This window comes from Molossus molossus, unplaced genomic scaffold (genome assembly GCF_014108415.1).
Source record: "Molossus molossus isolate mMolMol1 unplaced genomic scaffold, mMolMol1.p scaffold_m16_p_11, whole genome shotgun sequence".
Classification (NCBI taxonomy): Eukaryota; Metazoa; Chordata; class Mammalia; order Chiroptera; family Molossidae; genus Molossus; species Molossus molossus.
The window spans coordinates 96173851-96192279 of record NW_023425346.1 but is presented as its reverse complement, the minus strand read 5'-3'; the positions used below and the strand labels follow the sequence as shown (position 1 = coordinate 96192279).

General features: G+C 43.7%; 1 protein-coding gene across 7 annotated transcripts in view; it reads left to right on the top strand.

Annotated features, from left to right (window-relative positions):
* Positions 1–18429, top strand: part of DOCK10 (dedicator of cytokinesis 10) — a 241489-nt gene that overhangs the window by 103998 nt on the left and 119062 nt on the right. For 5 of the 7 annotated variants that reach the window (XM_036253284.1, XM_036253282.1, XM_036253283.1 and 2 more), the window contains exons 2-4: positions 2880–2999; positions 14493–14549; positions 16418–16507. In XM_036253284.1, coding sequence (XP_036109177.1) covers positions 2880–2999; positions 14493–14549; positions 16418–16507 — 267 coding nt within the window. The remainder of the gene's footprint in view (positions 1–2879; positions 3000–14492; positions 14550–16417; positions 16508–18429) is intronic. The other 2 variants (XM_036253285.1, XM_036253286.1) reach the window with 1 other exon arrangement.

Here is an 18429-nt window from a genome sequence, read left to right as displayed (position 1 = left end):
GTACTAGTCTAGGTGGCATTCACTTGAGGTGGAAGGGGACCCTAGTGAAATGTCCTCTTTGAAAGTCTTCTAGTCTCCAGCTTGTTTATTAATGCTGTAGTGTGTAACTAGTGGGAGAATTAATGTAGAAGATAGTACAAACAAGATTGTAGGAGACCTCTTAAAACATCTTGATACGATTTGCCTTTAAATATGTCAACTGCAACACACGAGGCCACATTCTCACAGGAAGATGTGAGGCAAAGACAGGAGAGGGAAAGTGCCAGAGCTAAACCACAGCTGCTGGTATGTGAGCCCAGAGGGCATCAAACACTTAAGCTGAAAAAACACTGAGGGAAAGGGACCTAACCAGTCCAATCTGTGGCTGCGATAAGGACTTTCTGATGGTTTTATAATACATTCTGTTTTATTTGCTACATTTAATATACAAAAAGTATATTAGGGGGAAAAAAGACATTCCCGAATAAGCCATGTATTTCAAACTTGAAGGCCGTTTGGGGCAGTTGGTAAAATCATTGTGTGATTTTGCAGGACTACTGAGGTCCATAGCTGAACTTCAGTGAAATACCACCACTTAAAGACATTCGAAGCCAACTAAAAATAAAATGAAGTAAATGTTTGCGCCAAACCAAACATCTGGAGTCTGCATGCCTCTTGAGCTATCGTTTTGTGATCCTTGGAATTAACTTTGGCCTTGGGAAATAGGGAATTGGAACTTAAAATAAGTTGAAATAAAATAATTATATCAAAAGACACTGATTTTAGGAGGATTTCGCTTTTAAGTACTCAGCTCGTTCCACATTGTCTCTACTTTTTCTACTTTAAAATGTCGAAGGTTTCACAGTTCTTTTCCTTAATAGACGGTGTTGGGCAACTAAATTTCTTCTTTTCTTCAAACATTGCCCGGAGCTCTGTATTTCTATTTGCTACGTCTAGCAATCTTACTTGAAGGGTCCTTTCAGAGAAAATATTCACTTGACATTATCCTTGGTTTATTTAAGGATTCGTAAAATGGTTTATTTTTCTTCTGTCTTATTTTAATGCAGAAAGGACACAAAAACCCTTGTTATTGGCCCACTGTGGTACATTTTGTTTTGTTTCCACTTTTATATTTGGAAAATTGTCAAAATGAACATTGACTGCTACTTTGAGGAGTGCATTAGAAATTATTAAAACATCAGTAAAGATTTCTGGGGCTTTGGCAGCAGAGACCTTCCAAAGAAGGCCTAAGAAATGGAAGCTAAATCTGCCTGCGTTGCAGAAGAGGAGGGGGGGGGATCATTGATGTCATTGACATGATAAAGAAAAAATGATTTCCATTTATGAGGTCATTTTAGCATACAAATTTCACGATGACCACTCTGGCTTCCAAGAGCCTTAAAATAATCCAAACAATCATTTCTTCTCAATTAGGTTTGCATAAATACTTCATCACAACGCCAAGGGAACTCAGATTGTGTCCTTGGTTTTCTGTTCTATCATAGTTTATTCTTTGGATCAAAAAGCTGTGGTACATATACACAATGGAGTACTATGCAGCGGTAAGAAAGAAAGATCTCTTATCCTTTGAGACGACATGGAGGGACCTGGAAAGTATTATCCTAAGTGAAAGAAGCCAAGCAGAAAAAGACAAATACCACATGATCTCACTTATATACGGAATATAATGAACATAACAGTCTGAGGAATATAGTAGACCCAGACACATGGAAGTAGGGCACAGACTGACATCCCTCAGAAGAGGGGATGGGGGGTGGGGGGGTGGGAAGAGATAAACCACAGAACTTATATGCATGTATGCATGACCAATGGACATGGACAACTAAGCCGGGGACAGGGTGGAGGGGGTGGGGTGGGGGGTGCCAATGGGGTAAAAAGGTAAAATATCTGTAACAAAAAAATAAATAAAAATTCATAATAAAAAAAAAAAAAAATAGTTTATTCTTTCTTTGTGGCTCCGTCGTTTAGAGAAAATACATCAACTCTATAATGAAACAATCACACCTTCTCCAACTAGCAATTTATTTATCTTTTTGTGGTGCTATGGGCAGTTTATTTAAGGGAAGTGCCTTTCTTTTCAACCTCAGGAGTTTGTTTTATTTTTACTGATTTTAGAGAGCGAGAGGAAGGGAGAGAGAAACGTCAACTTATTGTTCTATTTATCTAAGCATTCATTGGTTGATTCTTGTATGTGCACTGACTGGGGATTGAACTCGCAACCTTGGCCCATGGGGACTCCACTCTTATCAACTAAGCTATCAGCTGGGGCTTCGGCTTCACGACTTTAATGTAATGTGATTATCTTGCTATTTTTTAGACTCTTCTCCATTTTCACCACACTGTGTCCATAATAGTTATGGTGTTCAGTTCTGTTAGAATTACTCAGCTTCTCTCTATCACAGCAAAAAGGCTTAGAGCCAAGCAGTTAATCTTGACACAGGATCCATGCTACAGTGACAACTAGGCCAGCCTGTGATACTTTGATTGCTAGCAAGGTGCCAACATTTTAAAATAGACTCATGTAAACCTCACAAAGAAGTATCTAATTCAGGAAAAGGTGATGGAGATCATCATAATACTTAACAAGTGATAGAAGGCCTTTCTTTACATACACGTATAGTCTATGGGTGTGACTTTTGGAGCTCAGTCTGAACAGCTTGAATTACTGAGTGAGATGTCAAGTATTTCAGGATCTTCTCATATTATGTCAGGTCTGGAAATAATAGTTGTATGGCTTTGCCCTGAATGCCTGGAGTCTCTGTGAGTCTATTGGAAGGGTTGCACCATGTCAAAGCCTTCGTGCTACCCAACCAGACATTATATGTGTGTGAGAAGATTATATGTGTCAGTGGTTAATATTAGGTTTTCTTTTTCCACAGCAAGAAAAACCCAGGTTTCCCGAGCCTTTGGATTATGAAACTGTCATTGAAGAACTTGAAAAGACATATCGGAATGATCCCCTCCGAGATCTCCTCTTCTTCCCCAGTGACGACTTCTCGGTAAGTCTTGTTTTCAAGCCATCTAAGTTCAGGAGGGCCCCACAAGGTGATCCGCCCAAGGGTGTCATCTTCCCTTGTGGATTAGGGGCCTCCAGCCCTTCCTGTGGTCACCCTACATAACAGTCACTGCAGTGGGAGTTCATACACAGCCACTCCAAGTGCCCAAACACCGTGTACATTTGGAAGATTGGGGCTCAGTGACACAGTGACCACTTGGGACAGGAGCAGCACAGGGCACTGCCTGGGTCCAGCTAGTACTGTGTCCCTGCCAATATCTGGGTTTTAAACCATTGCCCTACCTGACCTATTTCCTCCCTCAGGCAATTTCTAACTGAAAGTGGCCAAGCAACTCTAACCAACCAATGGCAAAGTCAGGACTCTCTTGGCACAAAAGATGCAATTCTTAAAAATCACTTCTCATCTTGGGTGTCCTTTAATAAAGAAATGATAAGGCCTGTGGGCAAAGAAAGGTGACAAGCGCATCTTCATGGAGGGCTTTGTGATTTTGGTATCCCCCCTCTTGGACAATGCTCAATGGCACATAGACTGCTCTTGGGGTGGTAAACAGAATGAATAAAAAGGGAATTTGTTTTGAAGAGAAACAGTAGTTATGGATGCTGAGCAGCCACGTGTCCCAACCATTCCATTTGTGGTCATTTGAAACATTTAATTGTTAGTAAGCCCAGCCAGTGTGGCTCAGTGGTTGAGCTTCGACCCATGTACCAAGAGGTCACCAGTTCCATTCCTAGTCAGGGCACATGGACAGGTTGTGGGCCTGATCCCCTGTCAGGGGCGTGTAGGGGGTGGCCAATCAATGTCCTCTCCCATCAATGTTTCTATCTCTCTCTCTCTCTCTCTCTCCCTCTTCCGCTCTCTCTGAAATCAATAAAGAAAAAATGTTTTTTTAAAAAATTGTTAGTAAATATCTAACTATGAAACAGAGATCTCAATGGGCCAGTGGTAAAATTCCCTGTTTTTTCAAAAAAGAAAAAAGGTACTCTCCGACATGAGCATTTTAAAACAGACGAAACGGCAGCTCTGGGGTCACCCTGTGAAGTAACCACTGTCCATGGGAACCTCCGTGGAGTTCTGGGGCCTCAGAGCTCACGCTTCCTCAAACAGCCTCACTTCCGTTCCCTCCCTAACATCGGGGCAGATCTGGCTTCCGCCCTCGAACAGTTCATAGTTTTCACCTTCTTCCATGGATTAATAAAAAAGAAAGTAGATGTTAACTTTCTGTTCCAAGTACAAAGAAGGATGGACGAAAGGAGACAGATTTGTAGATAGGAAAAAAGAAACTCTCCCAATTGTTTTTGCACTTGTAAATGCCTTCCACTCCAGCATCTGACACACTTTCGAGAAGCTTATCTCATGCAGAAATCTCATTTCTGTGGTTGGACCAGGCCACCAGGTCTTGAACTGAAAACACTAAGTTAAACCATGTTTTATATTTTTAATTCCACATCCTCATTGTCTCTCGGATTGAAGGTAAATTTGACAAACAGCCTTTTCCTGCTAGACAACAACATCAAAAAAAGAAACTTGGAGAACCTTTGCTTCCAGCTCGGTTGTTCAGAAATATGTCAAAAGCTACTCCAAGTCACCCCAACTCAAGAGAGAGGAGGCGTGTAGATGAGATGAAACATCTGCACTGAATTTGACTTCATTTTTTGGCATCTTTCTACACTTGTTTAAGTTAAGGATGGTCTGATTATGGTATGACCTTTGCTGTCATTAATGGTGTAAACAGATCACATAATACCATAGATTTTTTTTTAATATTCCCAATGTGAACATTTTAGTTAATATACTGAATTATTTTATTTTGTACTTACTTATAAGTCTTCTGTGGCCACCCCCATTGATGTCAGAATGAAGGGCAGCCTTGGCCAGTTTGGCTCAGCAGTTGGAGCATCAGCCTGTGGTCTGAGGAGTCATGAGTTTGATTCATGGTCAAGAGCACATAACCTGGGTTGCAGGTTCAATTCCCAACTCTAGCCAAGATTGTGCAGGAGGCAACCAATCAATGTTTCTCTCTCTTTCTCTCCATCCTTCCTTCCCTTCCACTCTGTGTAAAAAAAAAAAAAAAATGTCCTCAGGTAAGGATTAACTTAAAAAAAAAAATTAAGGGCTAACATCTGAGCATTGGCCAGGGCTTCTCCAATGTTTGGTACATGCCCATTTCTCAAGGCCTTACTCTCTTTCCCCACCCAACCCTCACCCTTGTCACACACAGTCACCCTCATTCCCAACTGGAATAATACAGTAGCACAATGCTGAGTATAACCTTCTGTCACCCCTCTGACTATATTCTTCTTTTATTCATTCAACAAATGTATAATACTGAGTGGTAGGCATAAATCTCAGAATAGGGAAACAGCAATGATACAGGCATTGCCTTGTTTTAATGGAGCTTACCTTTTAGTGGGAGGAATCAGGCAAAAACATAATAATAATAAAGTAAACAAATTGATAAACAAGATAGTTTGGATAAGGAGCAATCCCATGAAGAAAATGAGACAGGGACATGTAATAGAAACTGACTAGAAGAACTGAGTTGGACTGGATGGTCAAGGACAGCCCCTCTAACAAGGTGACGTTTGAGCTGAGTTTTGAATTCCTAAGAAGGACCAACCATGCTAAATCCTGGGGCAGGAAGGAAGGGGTGTTTGGGGCTGAAGGAAGCTGCTACAGAGGCTCCAAGAGCTCTGAGATTGAAGAGTGGTGTGGGTGGACAGACAGAGGGTTCAGAGAGGAGGTCAGGCAAAGACAAAGTAAGGCTTTGCACCTTATTCGAAGTTCAAGTGGCCAGTCACTGGAGTGTTTGAAGGTGACCAAGTGACCTGGTGTATGTTATTAGAGCAGATAACAGGGTGAAGAGGAACCTTGGAGACTATTCGGGAGAATAACTTCCAAGTAGCAGGTGCTCAAGAGACACCTGATGCCAATGAGTCCGTCTTATCAGAAAACGTAATCTCAGACAAACAGCTACGTTTTTATTTGCATTAAGCAGCTGCCAAAAAAGGATGGTGTCGAATATTATCACTGCATAAAGTGGACAGTTTTTGAACAAAATGCAGATGGATAGCTTTTCCTCTTTCCTGCTCTACAGAGTAAGGTTAAACTGCGGACCATGAGTGTCCTGCTGCCTAGTTTTGTATGTCCCGTGAACTAAGTGTGATTTTTATGTGGATTTTTTTTTTAACACTGCTCTGTTGTATTTTCTTCATAGAACTGGTTAAATAGTTGGAGAAAAAAAAAAAAGAAGCCTATTTGTAACGTATAAAAATCATATCAAACTCGGATCTTAGTACCCTAAAGTAAGGTTTTACTTGAATACAATGATGTCCTCTCATTCACCTGTTGTCGAGGCTGGTTTCCTGCTACACCTGCAGACCTGAGCAGAGCTGAGGTCATTGACGCAGAGGTAGAGGACCCTGAAAATGTATCTGACCCTTTACAGGAAACACTTGGGGAGCTCTGCTGTACAGAGCACTGCTAAAATAGATTGTGTTTATATTTGGCTTTTCTCCTCTTCCTCTGTGTGGAATAAAGAACCTCCCTTAAGCCTGGCCCGTTTTGCTCATTGGCTAGAGCATCAGCCTACGGACCAATGAGTCACGGGTTCAATCTCGGTCAAGGGCACGTACCTCGGTTGCAGTTCATCCCCGGCCTTGGTCAGGTCGTATGGGAGGCAACCAGTCGATGTGTGTGTCTCTCTCACATCGATGTTTCCCTCTTTTTCTCTCTCTCTCTCTCTCCCTCCCTCCCTCCCACTCTGTCTAATGATAAATGAAAAAAAAATATCCTTGGATGAGGATTAAAGAAAAAAAAAAAAAGAACCTCTCTTAAAAGCTCTCTGCCCCCTCTGCTCCATCCTCAGCCTATGTCATAATGTCAGGGCTGTTGGTCACCAACAGCAAGCCCGCTGTTGACCAGGCTAGAGGGTCATTTCCCAGGCTCATCCTTGAACAATGGATTCTGTGGGATGTGTGTGGACAGTCTCCACCCACCCAATGGGAAGTGGTAGGAGGTGACCGCTCCAGTCCTAAGCTATCACAGAGACAGTCCTAAGCTATCACAGAGACGGTCCTAAGCTATCACGGAGACGGTCCTCAGCTATCACGGAGACAGTCCTCAGCTATCACGGAGACAGTCCTCAGCTATCACAGAGACGGTCCTCAGCTATCACAGAGACGGTCCTAAGCTATCACGGAGACGGTCCTAAGCTATCACGGAGACGGTCCTAAGCTATCACAGAGATGATAGTCCTAAACTATCACAGAGATAGTCCTAAGCTATCACAGAGACAGTCCTAAGCTCTCACAGAGATAGTCCTAAGCTCTCACAGAGATGATAGTCCTAAGCTATCACGGAGACGGTCCTAAGCTATCACAGAGACGGTCCTCAGCTATCACAGAGACGGTCCTCAGCTATCAGAGTGGAGGGAGTCCTGCTGCTCCCGCTCCCCACGCTCCTTCCCCATGGTCCTCAGCCCAGCGGTGTCCTACTGACGGGAGAATTCAGCTCACTTCGGTGTTTCCCTTTCCAAACACTCACCCTTAGAGCAGACATGATTCATGGCTTGATTTGTTTAATCATTATTTATTTAGCACCCACAGGCACTGAATATAGAATAGCACTTCCTAGACCAGCAAGGCTGACAGGAAAAGCCGAAGCCTTGTGGTTAAGAAGTGTGTGCCCTAATATGGATGAAAAGCAAAGTCGATTAAGATGCTTGTAGTCCCGAAGTATCAAGAATTCCTGCCTTGTCCCTCTCTCCCCAAGCTCCTGGCCCGGGCCATCATCATCATCATCACCATTTTTTGCCTGGATCCCCAGAAGTGGCCTTTCAAAGGTCTTCCTACTTCCTGCCTGCCTCCACTTTTATCCATTTAAAGAAAGCTTTTAGCAGTGCCTGTCCGATATTGCCAGGCCTCTGGGTAAAACGTCCAGGGTTGCCCATTGCCTCGAGAGCCCCGTCAAGCTCCTTCTGGCCATGGTCGCACCATCTGGTTCCTGGTGGCCTCTGGGCCCTCATCGCCTGGCCCGGTTTCCCTTGCTCACTACGTGGAGGCCTAGCATTCCTTCCGTTCCCGGAACCTGCCGAGCGCTTAGGGCCTTCCCCCTCTCTGCCTGCTGGTTCCTGTCTGCCATTCATCGTTCAGTTCAAGCGCTAACTCTCCAAACACATCCCTGGCTGCCAACCTCTCACCCCACCCCCGCACGGGGTTGCTCCGTCTCATCAGGCTACCTGCTCCCCTGCAGCACTGTCACCACCCGGGAAGATCTCGGGGTTTCTCGCCATTAGAGTGTAGCCTCTAGTAGGACAGGGATGTCCTCTGTCTAGGTCATTGTGAGACCCCCAGTAACTAGAGAGGCACTTGGCACAATGCGAATGGAAAATGAATATTTATTTCAGAAACATGTAGGTTATTATTTTAGAATATAACTTTCATCCTTTCAATACCATGAAGAACCAAAAGGCCATTCTGAAATGAACCTTGAGAATGACGAGAGTGAAGGCGTTGGCCTTGCCTGATGCTGAGGAAAATAATCGTTACTGTGCTTCTTCCCTGACCCCTCTGGAAAATCACCTTAGAAAAACAATGCTACGATCATGACCCCTTTCTCCAGGGGCTCACTCCACCTGGGAGAGTGCCTGGCTGATTCTCTCCCTGTCACACTGAATGGACTTACCCACATGCTTTTTGTTGCTAGGCAAGGGGGAAATCAGTTCATCTCGGTATTTCAAGTACTCAACACATTGTCTGGCTTGTGGGCATTCAATAAAGATTGCTGAACGTTGAATGAGAATCGTCTTCTTCCGGGTTAAGGGACTGGACCAGAAGCACCTGCCTTTATCTTGGCATACCAGGTAGACACGATTTCTCCTGGTGCATGGGTTCTGAAAACAGGCATGATGATCTGTACCACTTAGAATGACTCACTAGAAAGAAGCAGTCTGAGTGCATCCATTAACTCAGTTCAGAGAGATGTACTCCTTCAGCAATTATGTTCGTTGTTCTTGTTTTTCTCGTCTTCCTTTTTGAAGCTGGTAGCAATAGAAACTTAAAGACCCAAAAATAAAGAACTCGGTCAGCAGATCGTGGCTTTCGTGAAAAAGGTGAGGAGCATAAGGAAGGAAAACAAAAGCTGAGGGACAGTTTCAGGGACGCACTGAATCATACTGCGGCGTGACCGGTTCCGTTTAGGAAGAGAGGCAGATGCTAAATAGCAGAACAAAAAGTGAGAAAGCCAGAAATGAGGTTCTTGCTGAGTGAATGATGCAGAGAGCCTGAGGTGGAGTCATTTCTGGGTGGTGCCAACTTGAAATAAGAAAGTTTAGAGTCAGAAAGTGAGTGGTGCCTCACACTGTGGGAAGGCGTAATCACCTGTATTTCAACACTGCCCGCACCAGCCAGACGGCTCTGTTTAAGCTCAGCCTTCTGAGAACTGACTGGCGAATATCTCCAGTAGAGACAGGAGCAGTGCTCACACCTGAGAGGTTATACTTTCAACACCGGACAGGGTTGCTTGTCAAAGGTCTACGCTGCACACCTGGACTAGTCTGTTTACAGAGTTGCACGATCTTTTCAAAACCCTTCTTCATATCAAATCTCTAATTCATTACAGAATTAGTTTCTCAGGGCTCTTCAGTGCATCCTGCAATTTTCATTGGCTATTAATACTGAGTGAATTGTGATTTCTTAGATTACCTATGGCTTGTTCTTTTTTTCCCTTTATTGATATTAGAGAGAGAGAGAAGAAAGGAGAGGGAGAGAGAGATAGAAACATCGATGAGAGAGAACATCAACTGGCCACCTCCTGCATGCCCCCCACTGGGGATTTGGCCCACACCCTGGGCAGGTGCCCTGACCGGGAATCAAACTGGCGACTTCTTGGTGCATGGGTCGATGCTCAACCACTGAGCCACACCGGCTGAGCTGGCTTGTTCTCGTCACAGTATGTTTTTAGCTGTAGAAAGTAACTAGTATATGGGGATTTCCAGACTCAGCCATGTGGGTCATTTGGTGAGAGGAAGCAGCAAGGTCTTTATTAAAGGCAGGAAGGTCATGGGTTGTGTTTTTTCTTCTTGCTTCTCTTACTGAGGCACAACAACAGTTTATAGGAATACGACCTCCTTTTAATCCTTGGCTTCCGAGCCTGAAGAGCAGGCTTTAAAAGACTTGCTGTGTTCATGCTAGAACACTGCCATTGCGATTTAAAAGCTAAGTAATATAGTCTTTGTCAAACTAGATTATGTCTAACTTACAATATTCCTCTCATTCACAAGCGAATGAAGCTGAGATTTGAAAAGCCTCTTATTTGGGGATGGAGAGTCACTGTGAGGATAAAAGTCAAACATAAGTACCTTGACTTTTGCTGTTAGAGTTCCTGTCTAAATAGCATGCATGTGGCCAGCTGCATCTTAGAAAAGTAAGGGGCACAGCCTGCAGGAAATCTGAACTCCCCGAATCCCACGGTGAGTGGTACCATTAGATAATTTGCACTGGTGAAACGGTCTAGAGTGCTTATCAATTCGGTAAGAATGGGTGGAGACTGCTTTGGGCCCTGTTGTACTAGAAATGTGTGTCCAAATAAAGACTTGGACACTTATAAACATCAGCAGCATTATTCAAATAGCCCCACAGTGGAAACATCCCAACTGTTCATCAAGTGATGAATGGGTAAACGGTTCCACCTAAAAAGCAATGAAGTACTTATACGTGCTGGCACATGAATGAAACTTGAAAACATTATGCTAAGTGAAAGAAGCCAGTCATATGATTCCATTTGCATGAAGTGTCCCCAGAGGCAAATCCAAGAGACAGAAAGCAGATTAGTAATGGTCAATGGTTGGGAAGAAGGCAGAATGGGAAGTAACCACTAATGGTATGGGCTTTGGGGGAAATGATGAAAACATTCTAAAATTAAATAGTGATGATTTTTGCACAACCCTGTGAATATGCTTAGACCACTATTCTATACTTCAGAGAGTGAATTTTATAGCATGTCAGTTATACCTCAATAAGTTATTTTTCTTGAAAGGATTGTCCTAGATAATAAGATAGAGGTGATGTAGGCAGTCAGAGACAGGGTACAAAACAATCCTAAAAACACATGTCTGCACTCAAGTACTTCATTCTTTAAAAGAATTAAACAAAACACACCAGAGAGCACAGCACAGCGCTTTGTTTGGTGCTGGGATTTGTTCCTAACGCAGCCGTCATGTGGCTTACACGCAGAAAAGCACCCGCGTGCAGCGGCTGATGAGCTATTTGTGCGCAGAGCTTTGTCCTAGACGGTCCTCCGGTTAGGCTGCAGACTTCGCGTGTGATACGCGCAGTAAGCCGTACCGCTGAGAGAAGAGAAAATGTGTGTTGCATGAATGAGAGAAGATTTTCGAGAGGAGCTGGCACCTATGCTACACCTAAAATTAGGAGAGAACAAGGCGATCAAGTTTTCTGAGAGGCAGAGGAGCATGGCGAGGCGTGTGCAGCACTGAGCCCTGCGTGGAAGGGGGGTGTGCGCAGCCGTTAGGGAAGATGCTGAGGTGGGGTGGCGGTGGCTGGTGGGCTGGTGCCTGAGGCCTGTGGCTCGTCATGGGGCCATATCTGCAGGTCTCACAGCAGCTTTCTCCCTGTGAGCCTTGGAGTGTGAGCTCACACTGCTGCCCCGCGTCCTTGCCAGGGGCAGGTCCTGGTGCGTAGGTATCTTTATTTATTTACTTATTTTTAATCCTTACCTGGGGATATTTTCTTCAATATCTTTAGATAGAGTGGGAGGGGGGAGAAGGAGGGAGAGAGAGAGAGAGAGAGAGAGAGAGAGAGAGAGAGAGAGAGAGACATTGACTGGTTGCCTCCCGCACAACCCCGACCAGGGCCGGGGATGAAACTGCAACTGAGGTACATGCCCTTGGCCAGAATCAAACCCACGACTCTTTGGTCTGCAGGCTGACACTCTACTGCTGAGCTAAACCAGCCAGGGCTGCATAGGTATCTTTATTGGAGCACTAGGTTCTATTCATGCTCACGTTTTTCCAGACATAGAATGTTTTGTCCTCGGCTCCTTCGAGGAGGCGAGACACACTTTGAAGACTGGAAAGTGAATCACACAAAAGAAGTGAAATGACTTGCCCCATGGTTTGCCAGGCCAAGGGTAAAACTCGAACCTGGTCTCCAGACCTCCCCACTGATACACCTAAGTACTGGGATGGAGACGTCCCCATGCTCGGCTTAGAAGGATGAGGACAGCTGTCCAGTGATGCCCAGCTGCTCACTGTCTGTGCATTCCCCGTGCGGTTTAATTTCAGCAAAACAAGGAGGACTTTCCCCTGATAGCACAATGAAGGTATCCAGGTGATCTTCTCAGGTATTTAAAAATAAAATAAAAATCACAGCAGTACTCTTCTGAACGTGGTAAAAAATGTTTTCCAAGCAATGAATGTAATATAAGCGCCTTCTCTACTAAAATGAAAGGCACTGCTGGGGTCTCAGCTTGAGAAATTCAGGTGAAGATCACTTTGAAACACGTGCTTGGGTTGAAATTGATGGCGAAGTGCTCCGCCATCATCCCTATTGTGAGGCTTGCTAACTTCTCAAGCTGGGGCTGATTGGCTACTACAAACAGCATCCTCCGTGTCCTCTCTTTTGAACAGCTGGGATCTACAATGTTGTCACAGAAAGCTGTGCTCAGCTCCAGGTCAGGAAAAGCAGCCTCTTTTTTGGACTTTGACAGTGGCCTTTGGTCCATCAAGAAATGGCCCCGATGTGCTTGGAATGAAGTCTTCTGTGATCATGTCAGCCAGCAGAATGGTGGCTGCGGCGAAGCCACCAAGACTACCCACTGCAGAGTCGAAAGAGCCAGAAAGTGGCAGGGCTGTAGTCTAAGCCGTGTGAATATTACAGACCTGAAATTGCACACAGGTCTGCGTGCGCTGTTTCCTAGATGAAAATGATAGTTTTTATTTCCAAATGCCCGATCTCTGGACAGCCGTCCCCTTTCAAAGCTCCACCACCAGAAGAGGACCTGGGCTGAGACCACGGCAGTCTCAGATCCATTTCATGCTCTTGAGCTGTGCTAATTGTCAACCAGACGGTTTACAAAAGAGAACAGGAAGTCTGTGGTGGCCAAGGCAATTTGTAGTGGTCTGAAAGCATCCAATTCTCAGAAAAGAACTTCTCTGTAACCTTTAACAAATATGACTCGGTATACTTTTATAGGATCGATTTATTTTTGCTTCAAAGGAGACACGTTAAAAAAGTCAAAATGAGCCCTGGCCGGTTTGGCTCAGCGGTTAGAGCGTCAGCCTGTGGTCCACAGAGACCCGGGTTCGGTTCCCGCTAAGGGCATGTACCTTGGCTGCAGTTTGTCCCCGGCCCTGGTTGGGTCGTGTGGGTGGCGGCCACTCGATGTGTCCCTTTCACATCGATGTTTCTCTCTCTTCCTCTCTCTCCTTCCCGCTCTGTCTGAGTGAAAAATGGAAAAATGTCCTTGGGTGAGGATGAAAAAAAAAAAAAAAAAGTCAAAATGAGCAGAAGTGCCATCGTGTTGACAGTGAAAAGTCTTTGGAGGCTTTCTGCTTCTTCCGGCGACTTCTCCAGTATTACCACACGACACAAATGAGACCAGCAGTGTGTGACGGGCATTCACTTGGCACGTATTCCTTTTCTAGTGCAATAATTCCATGACTGTAAGATAATAGTTTAGACTTACCTCACAGTTACATGGGGGTGATTCAACCCCAGTTGTCATTTCACAACTAGAGGTCATCAGGAGTCACTCAGAGCCATGTGCACGTGATTGTCCATGCGATCAGCTTTATGACCACCACCTGAATGAAATCCCAATCTCATACATTGCATACGAGCATTAGCTTATGTATCGGGGTTCCATCTTTACTATATGACATCATGAATCTAGTGGTCATGTGATTATTATTCCTGAATACCTGAGTTCACAATCCAGAAACTTACCATTAAGGGGAAAAAAGCTTCTTAAACGAGCTCAGTGTTCAGTCTATTGTATTATGCCACAGAGCAGTGATCTCAGTGGGACAGTATGTTTATGGTATAACTGAACAGGAAGCTTACATTTGGGCCCTGTTACTCTGCTTTCTGCCAGACTGAGTTTTTAGAACAGCTGTTATTATTTTTTTTTTTTTTCAAAAAGTCAGAAAATCAATAAGAGACTATGGTGCATAATGAAAAAGAGGAATCTTTTGCTTTTTATATAAAAATCTTATTATAAATTAGTGGCTGAAATATAGACAATTTTTTGAATTAAAGACAAAAATCCCTAATCTTGTCAATGGATTACAATATATAATATTCCCTGGAAACCAGTCCAGTGACACTGTGTATCTGTGAATTATCTGTCCAAACAGGAAATAAGTTATCCCCAGATCATTGAAATCCAGTAAAGCCCTGTTTCACGATGGCTTTTAATCTTCTACCCCAAACTTTAATGCATTTGCTATTTATCTAACAGAGTGAACAACATAAAAGAAACAAGATGAAAGAAGGAATTCAAAAGGAATGGAAAAATGTAAATTCTAAATAATAATAAACCTTAAATGGGCCCTATCATGCTTCCCATGGGAAGGGGTGGCCCCTGTGTGGGTCCGCACTTGGCTTGAACTGATGGCCACGGCCATTTCCACTGTCCACACCGCTGCGGTCGAATCCTGGGGCAAGGTCACTGCGTGAAACAGAGGGACATCTGTAATGCTTTCAACATAAAGATACATTTTAAAAATATAGCCTGCGGCAAATGCTCCAGTCCATAGCTGTTTTAGGATGAACATTGATTTTTACTATGTGATGTCTCTTGAGCATAGTGTCCTCATTATTTTTCAGTCCCTGATCTGGTTAGATTCACATGACATTCTTCCTCTTTCACAGGGCCAAGCCCATGCTCCCAAGCCTCACACAGATACACTCACACACCACACCCACTCACACATGCACATACACATGCTCACACACCACACACACATTCACACCACTCAGATATAGCACACTTCCCTACATACACTGCACCCACATACACACTCACACACCCTACACGCACTCAGATACACACATACACACAAGCACACTCATACACTACACCTAATCACACTTGTTCAGATACATACTCACACACCACATGCACACTCAGATGTGCTCACACAGAACACACATATGCATACTCACACATGTTCAACACCTTCAGCAAATACGTATTTAAGCCCCTAGCCAGGCACTGAGGTTACAGCCGTAAACGAAACAGACCAAACGTCTTGCCCTCGTGGAGCTCACATCGGAAGTGAAGGAAAAGAGGACTTGAGGAAAACAGGAGTCTGGGACCTGAAGAAAGTAATGCGGCTGCCCTTGGTGGCAGAGTTACAACAGCTGTGAACTCAGAAGACTGAATTTTCTGCTCCTCTCTTCCCATCTTCCCCCCAAATAAGGAGGGGATTGAGATTGTCATCTGTTCCAATAATTTGTCTAGAAAAAATACCCCTTATCTAGAACAGTTCAAATGAGCTTCATTATGTCTGATGAAACAATTGTGGGCTTGGGGATGTTCAAAATAAAAGATCCCAATTGTGAGTACCATGTATGTGAACAGACTCATCATGCCAGCATCCCAGCAATGAAAGGGGCACACAGTGCAGGGAGCCACTGGCTGGTGAGGGGTCGTTACTGTGTTAGGGCATCCCATACTCCCCAGCTCGAGAGAGCTGACAAAGTGTAAAGAGGAACGAGAATTCTGTTTGGGATGCTTTGTTTAAAGAGATATTCATACTTTTAGTTTATATATATTCATTTAATAGAAGGTTGTTTGTTTAGCCCTGAAGTTGAAAATATTTTGTTCATTTCAACAACAAGAAAGACACCAAAAACATGACTTGTTTTCTTCAAGATACAGATTTACTGAACACCCTTTCTCCCCTGCCCCCATCCCCAACTGTAGCTACACACGGATACACACAAACAGCTTCTAAAAAGGGCTACATTTAGTCTGTTGATATGTAAGAGGTTATTTACAGTAGGATTAAAATAATGCCGACTTGGTCTGTTTTCTTCTTTATTTCATATTTATTTTAGCATTAACAACAACAAAAGATACCAATAGAAATACACCAGTCAATATACAGATGTCCCAATTTTTGTTTGCTGTGGGGAAGGAAACAAATTAAAAGTATGAGCTTCACTGATAAACAGTAATTGTGATAATGCTTGTAAAGTGGTGATAAAGGAGGGCTGGGATCTTCTCTCCTAGAGGATGAATTGGTAAGAACCATGGACGTTTCTCTGTCTCCTCTCATCCTGAAATGCTAAGATGGAAAACATTTCCCTGGTGTGTTTTTGGTACAGTGGTCTGCTTTTAAGCTAGAGGACTTCATTTCTTTCCATTGTCCCTCGCAGACTGCCACGGTTCCTTGGGATATCCGAACGCTGTATTCAACGGTGCCTGAGGACGCAGAGCACAAAGCAGAAAGTTTACTGGTGAAAGAGGTAGGTGGTTCTTCATACAACTTTATTACTATTGTCTTCCTCACCTTTTCAGTAGAGAATTTTAACTGCTATGATTAGTTGATGCCTTTCAACCTTCATTACCTGGAGATGTGTTCCATTTTCCTATTAACATTTTCATTATCTGCTGACTATTTAAGTTTTGGAATTTTTTTGTTTGTTTTAATTAACCTGAAACCCCCACATCAAAAACTATTTGAGTATTCTTAATAGGCAGATTTAGTTTTATTTTACTTATTTGGACTGAGATGTAGGCATGTTATTGGGGGGGGGGCTCTGTGTCCCCACTTATTGCCAGTGGAAGTGGACTTCTTGCGACATCACAAGAAAAAGAATTTTCTGAGACTCCCACGGGAGAATGATTGGTATTTATTTGCATGAAATTAAACCCCTGAGTTTCCAATGTCCCATTTCCCTTCATCCCACCCAGGGAAAAACCCAGCTGTGTCCTCAGGATAGCTAGGATGAAAGCCACTGTCCAGAGCCTCCATTCTGTATTTGCACAGTCCAGCATCAGGCTAGCTTACCTTTTGTTCCCAGCTGCAATTCATTGCTTGTGGGGTCCACATGGCCATGGGCCATGCAGCGTCTAGGACCACATGGCTATGGAGGGAACACAGGCGAGTGCAAGGAAGTAGAAGCAAAGCCAGAGGAACAAAAGACAGAGAATTCTTTTGTCTGGGGAGTTTAACCTAAGATTTCATGTGCTTGCTGTGGCTCCACCCCCTCTGGCCAATTATCTTTGTTTCCAAGTTAGATTGACAAGCAAGTATTTTCCCTATGTCACCTGACTTAACTGCGCATGCCTTCATCTCCCCTTTGTTGGACCCCTTCCCCCAGTGATCTGCAAGGAATGAACCTGTGGTTCCCTGGGGAGTGTGAAATTGCAGTTACTTGGTGAAGCTGCCCAGGTGGCGATGCTTATAATGTCTGGCCTTCTCTTTGCTCCTTCATGTTATTAATAACTAACTAATTACAACAGTAACAGGCAAAGCCATGCTATGTGAGAACTTTGAATAAGAGTTTCTATTTTATGCCCTGGCCGGTTTGGCTCAGCGGTTAGCGCGTCGGCCTGCGGTACAGAGAGACCCAGGTTCGGTTCCCGCTAAGGGCATGTACCTCGGTTGCAGTTTGTCCCCGGCCCTGGACAGCTTTAAGGGACTGATAGAAACCTGTTGGCATGTCATCTACTTGTATTTGATAGGTATAGGAAAGGCCTACAAAACTGCTGCTTCCAACCAGGGAACAGGCTGCTTTAGGGCAGAGATTGGACTGGTACATAACAGCTACCTAGCAGGTGTTTATTGGGTAAATAAATGGAGCCAATCCTTCCTTTACAGGGAATGCAGTGGTAAAATTTAGGCCAGCACAGGTCAAACTGAAAGTAGTGGAGTCTAAATGCAGTCTTTAATCCTGAGAAAGTAGTATATCCCAGTTAGGATTTAATTAAAACTACACACAACAGCAAAACTCTTTCTCAGCTCTTTAACATGTTTCTATGAATATAAGCTAGCCTTATTTGTGTACATAGTAATACCAGTCTGATTCATCATATTTTATGTTGTACTGTTCTTTTTATACATATATTTATATTTATATAAATATCTTTATGTTGTACTACATATCTTTACATTGTACTATTCAATCCAGGTTATCTTTTGCCATAAAATTACCTGTTTATTTTGTTTCCAATTCCATGATTTTATATTTATTTCCCAAAGTTTATATTAAGTTGCAGCCTCTTTTAAGGAAGTAGGGAAAAAATGCAGAGTTAGATGACATCAGGAAATCTGAGTATACTGTTTTTATATTTACTAATAAAAATAATCATGCCCTGGCCAGTTTGGCTCAGCGGTTAGAGCGTCGGCCTGCGGTCTGGAGAGACCCGGGTTCGGTTCCCGCTA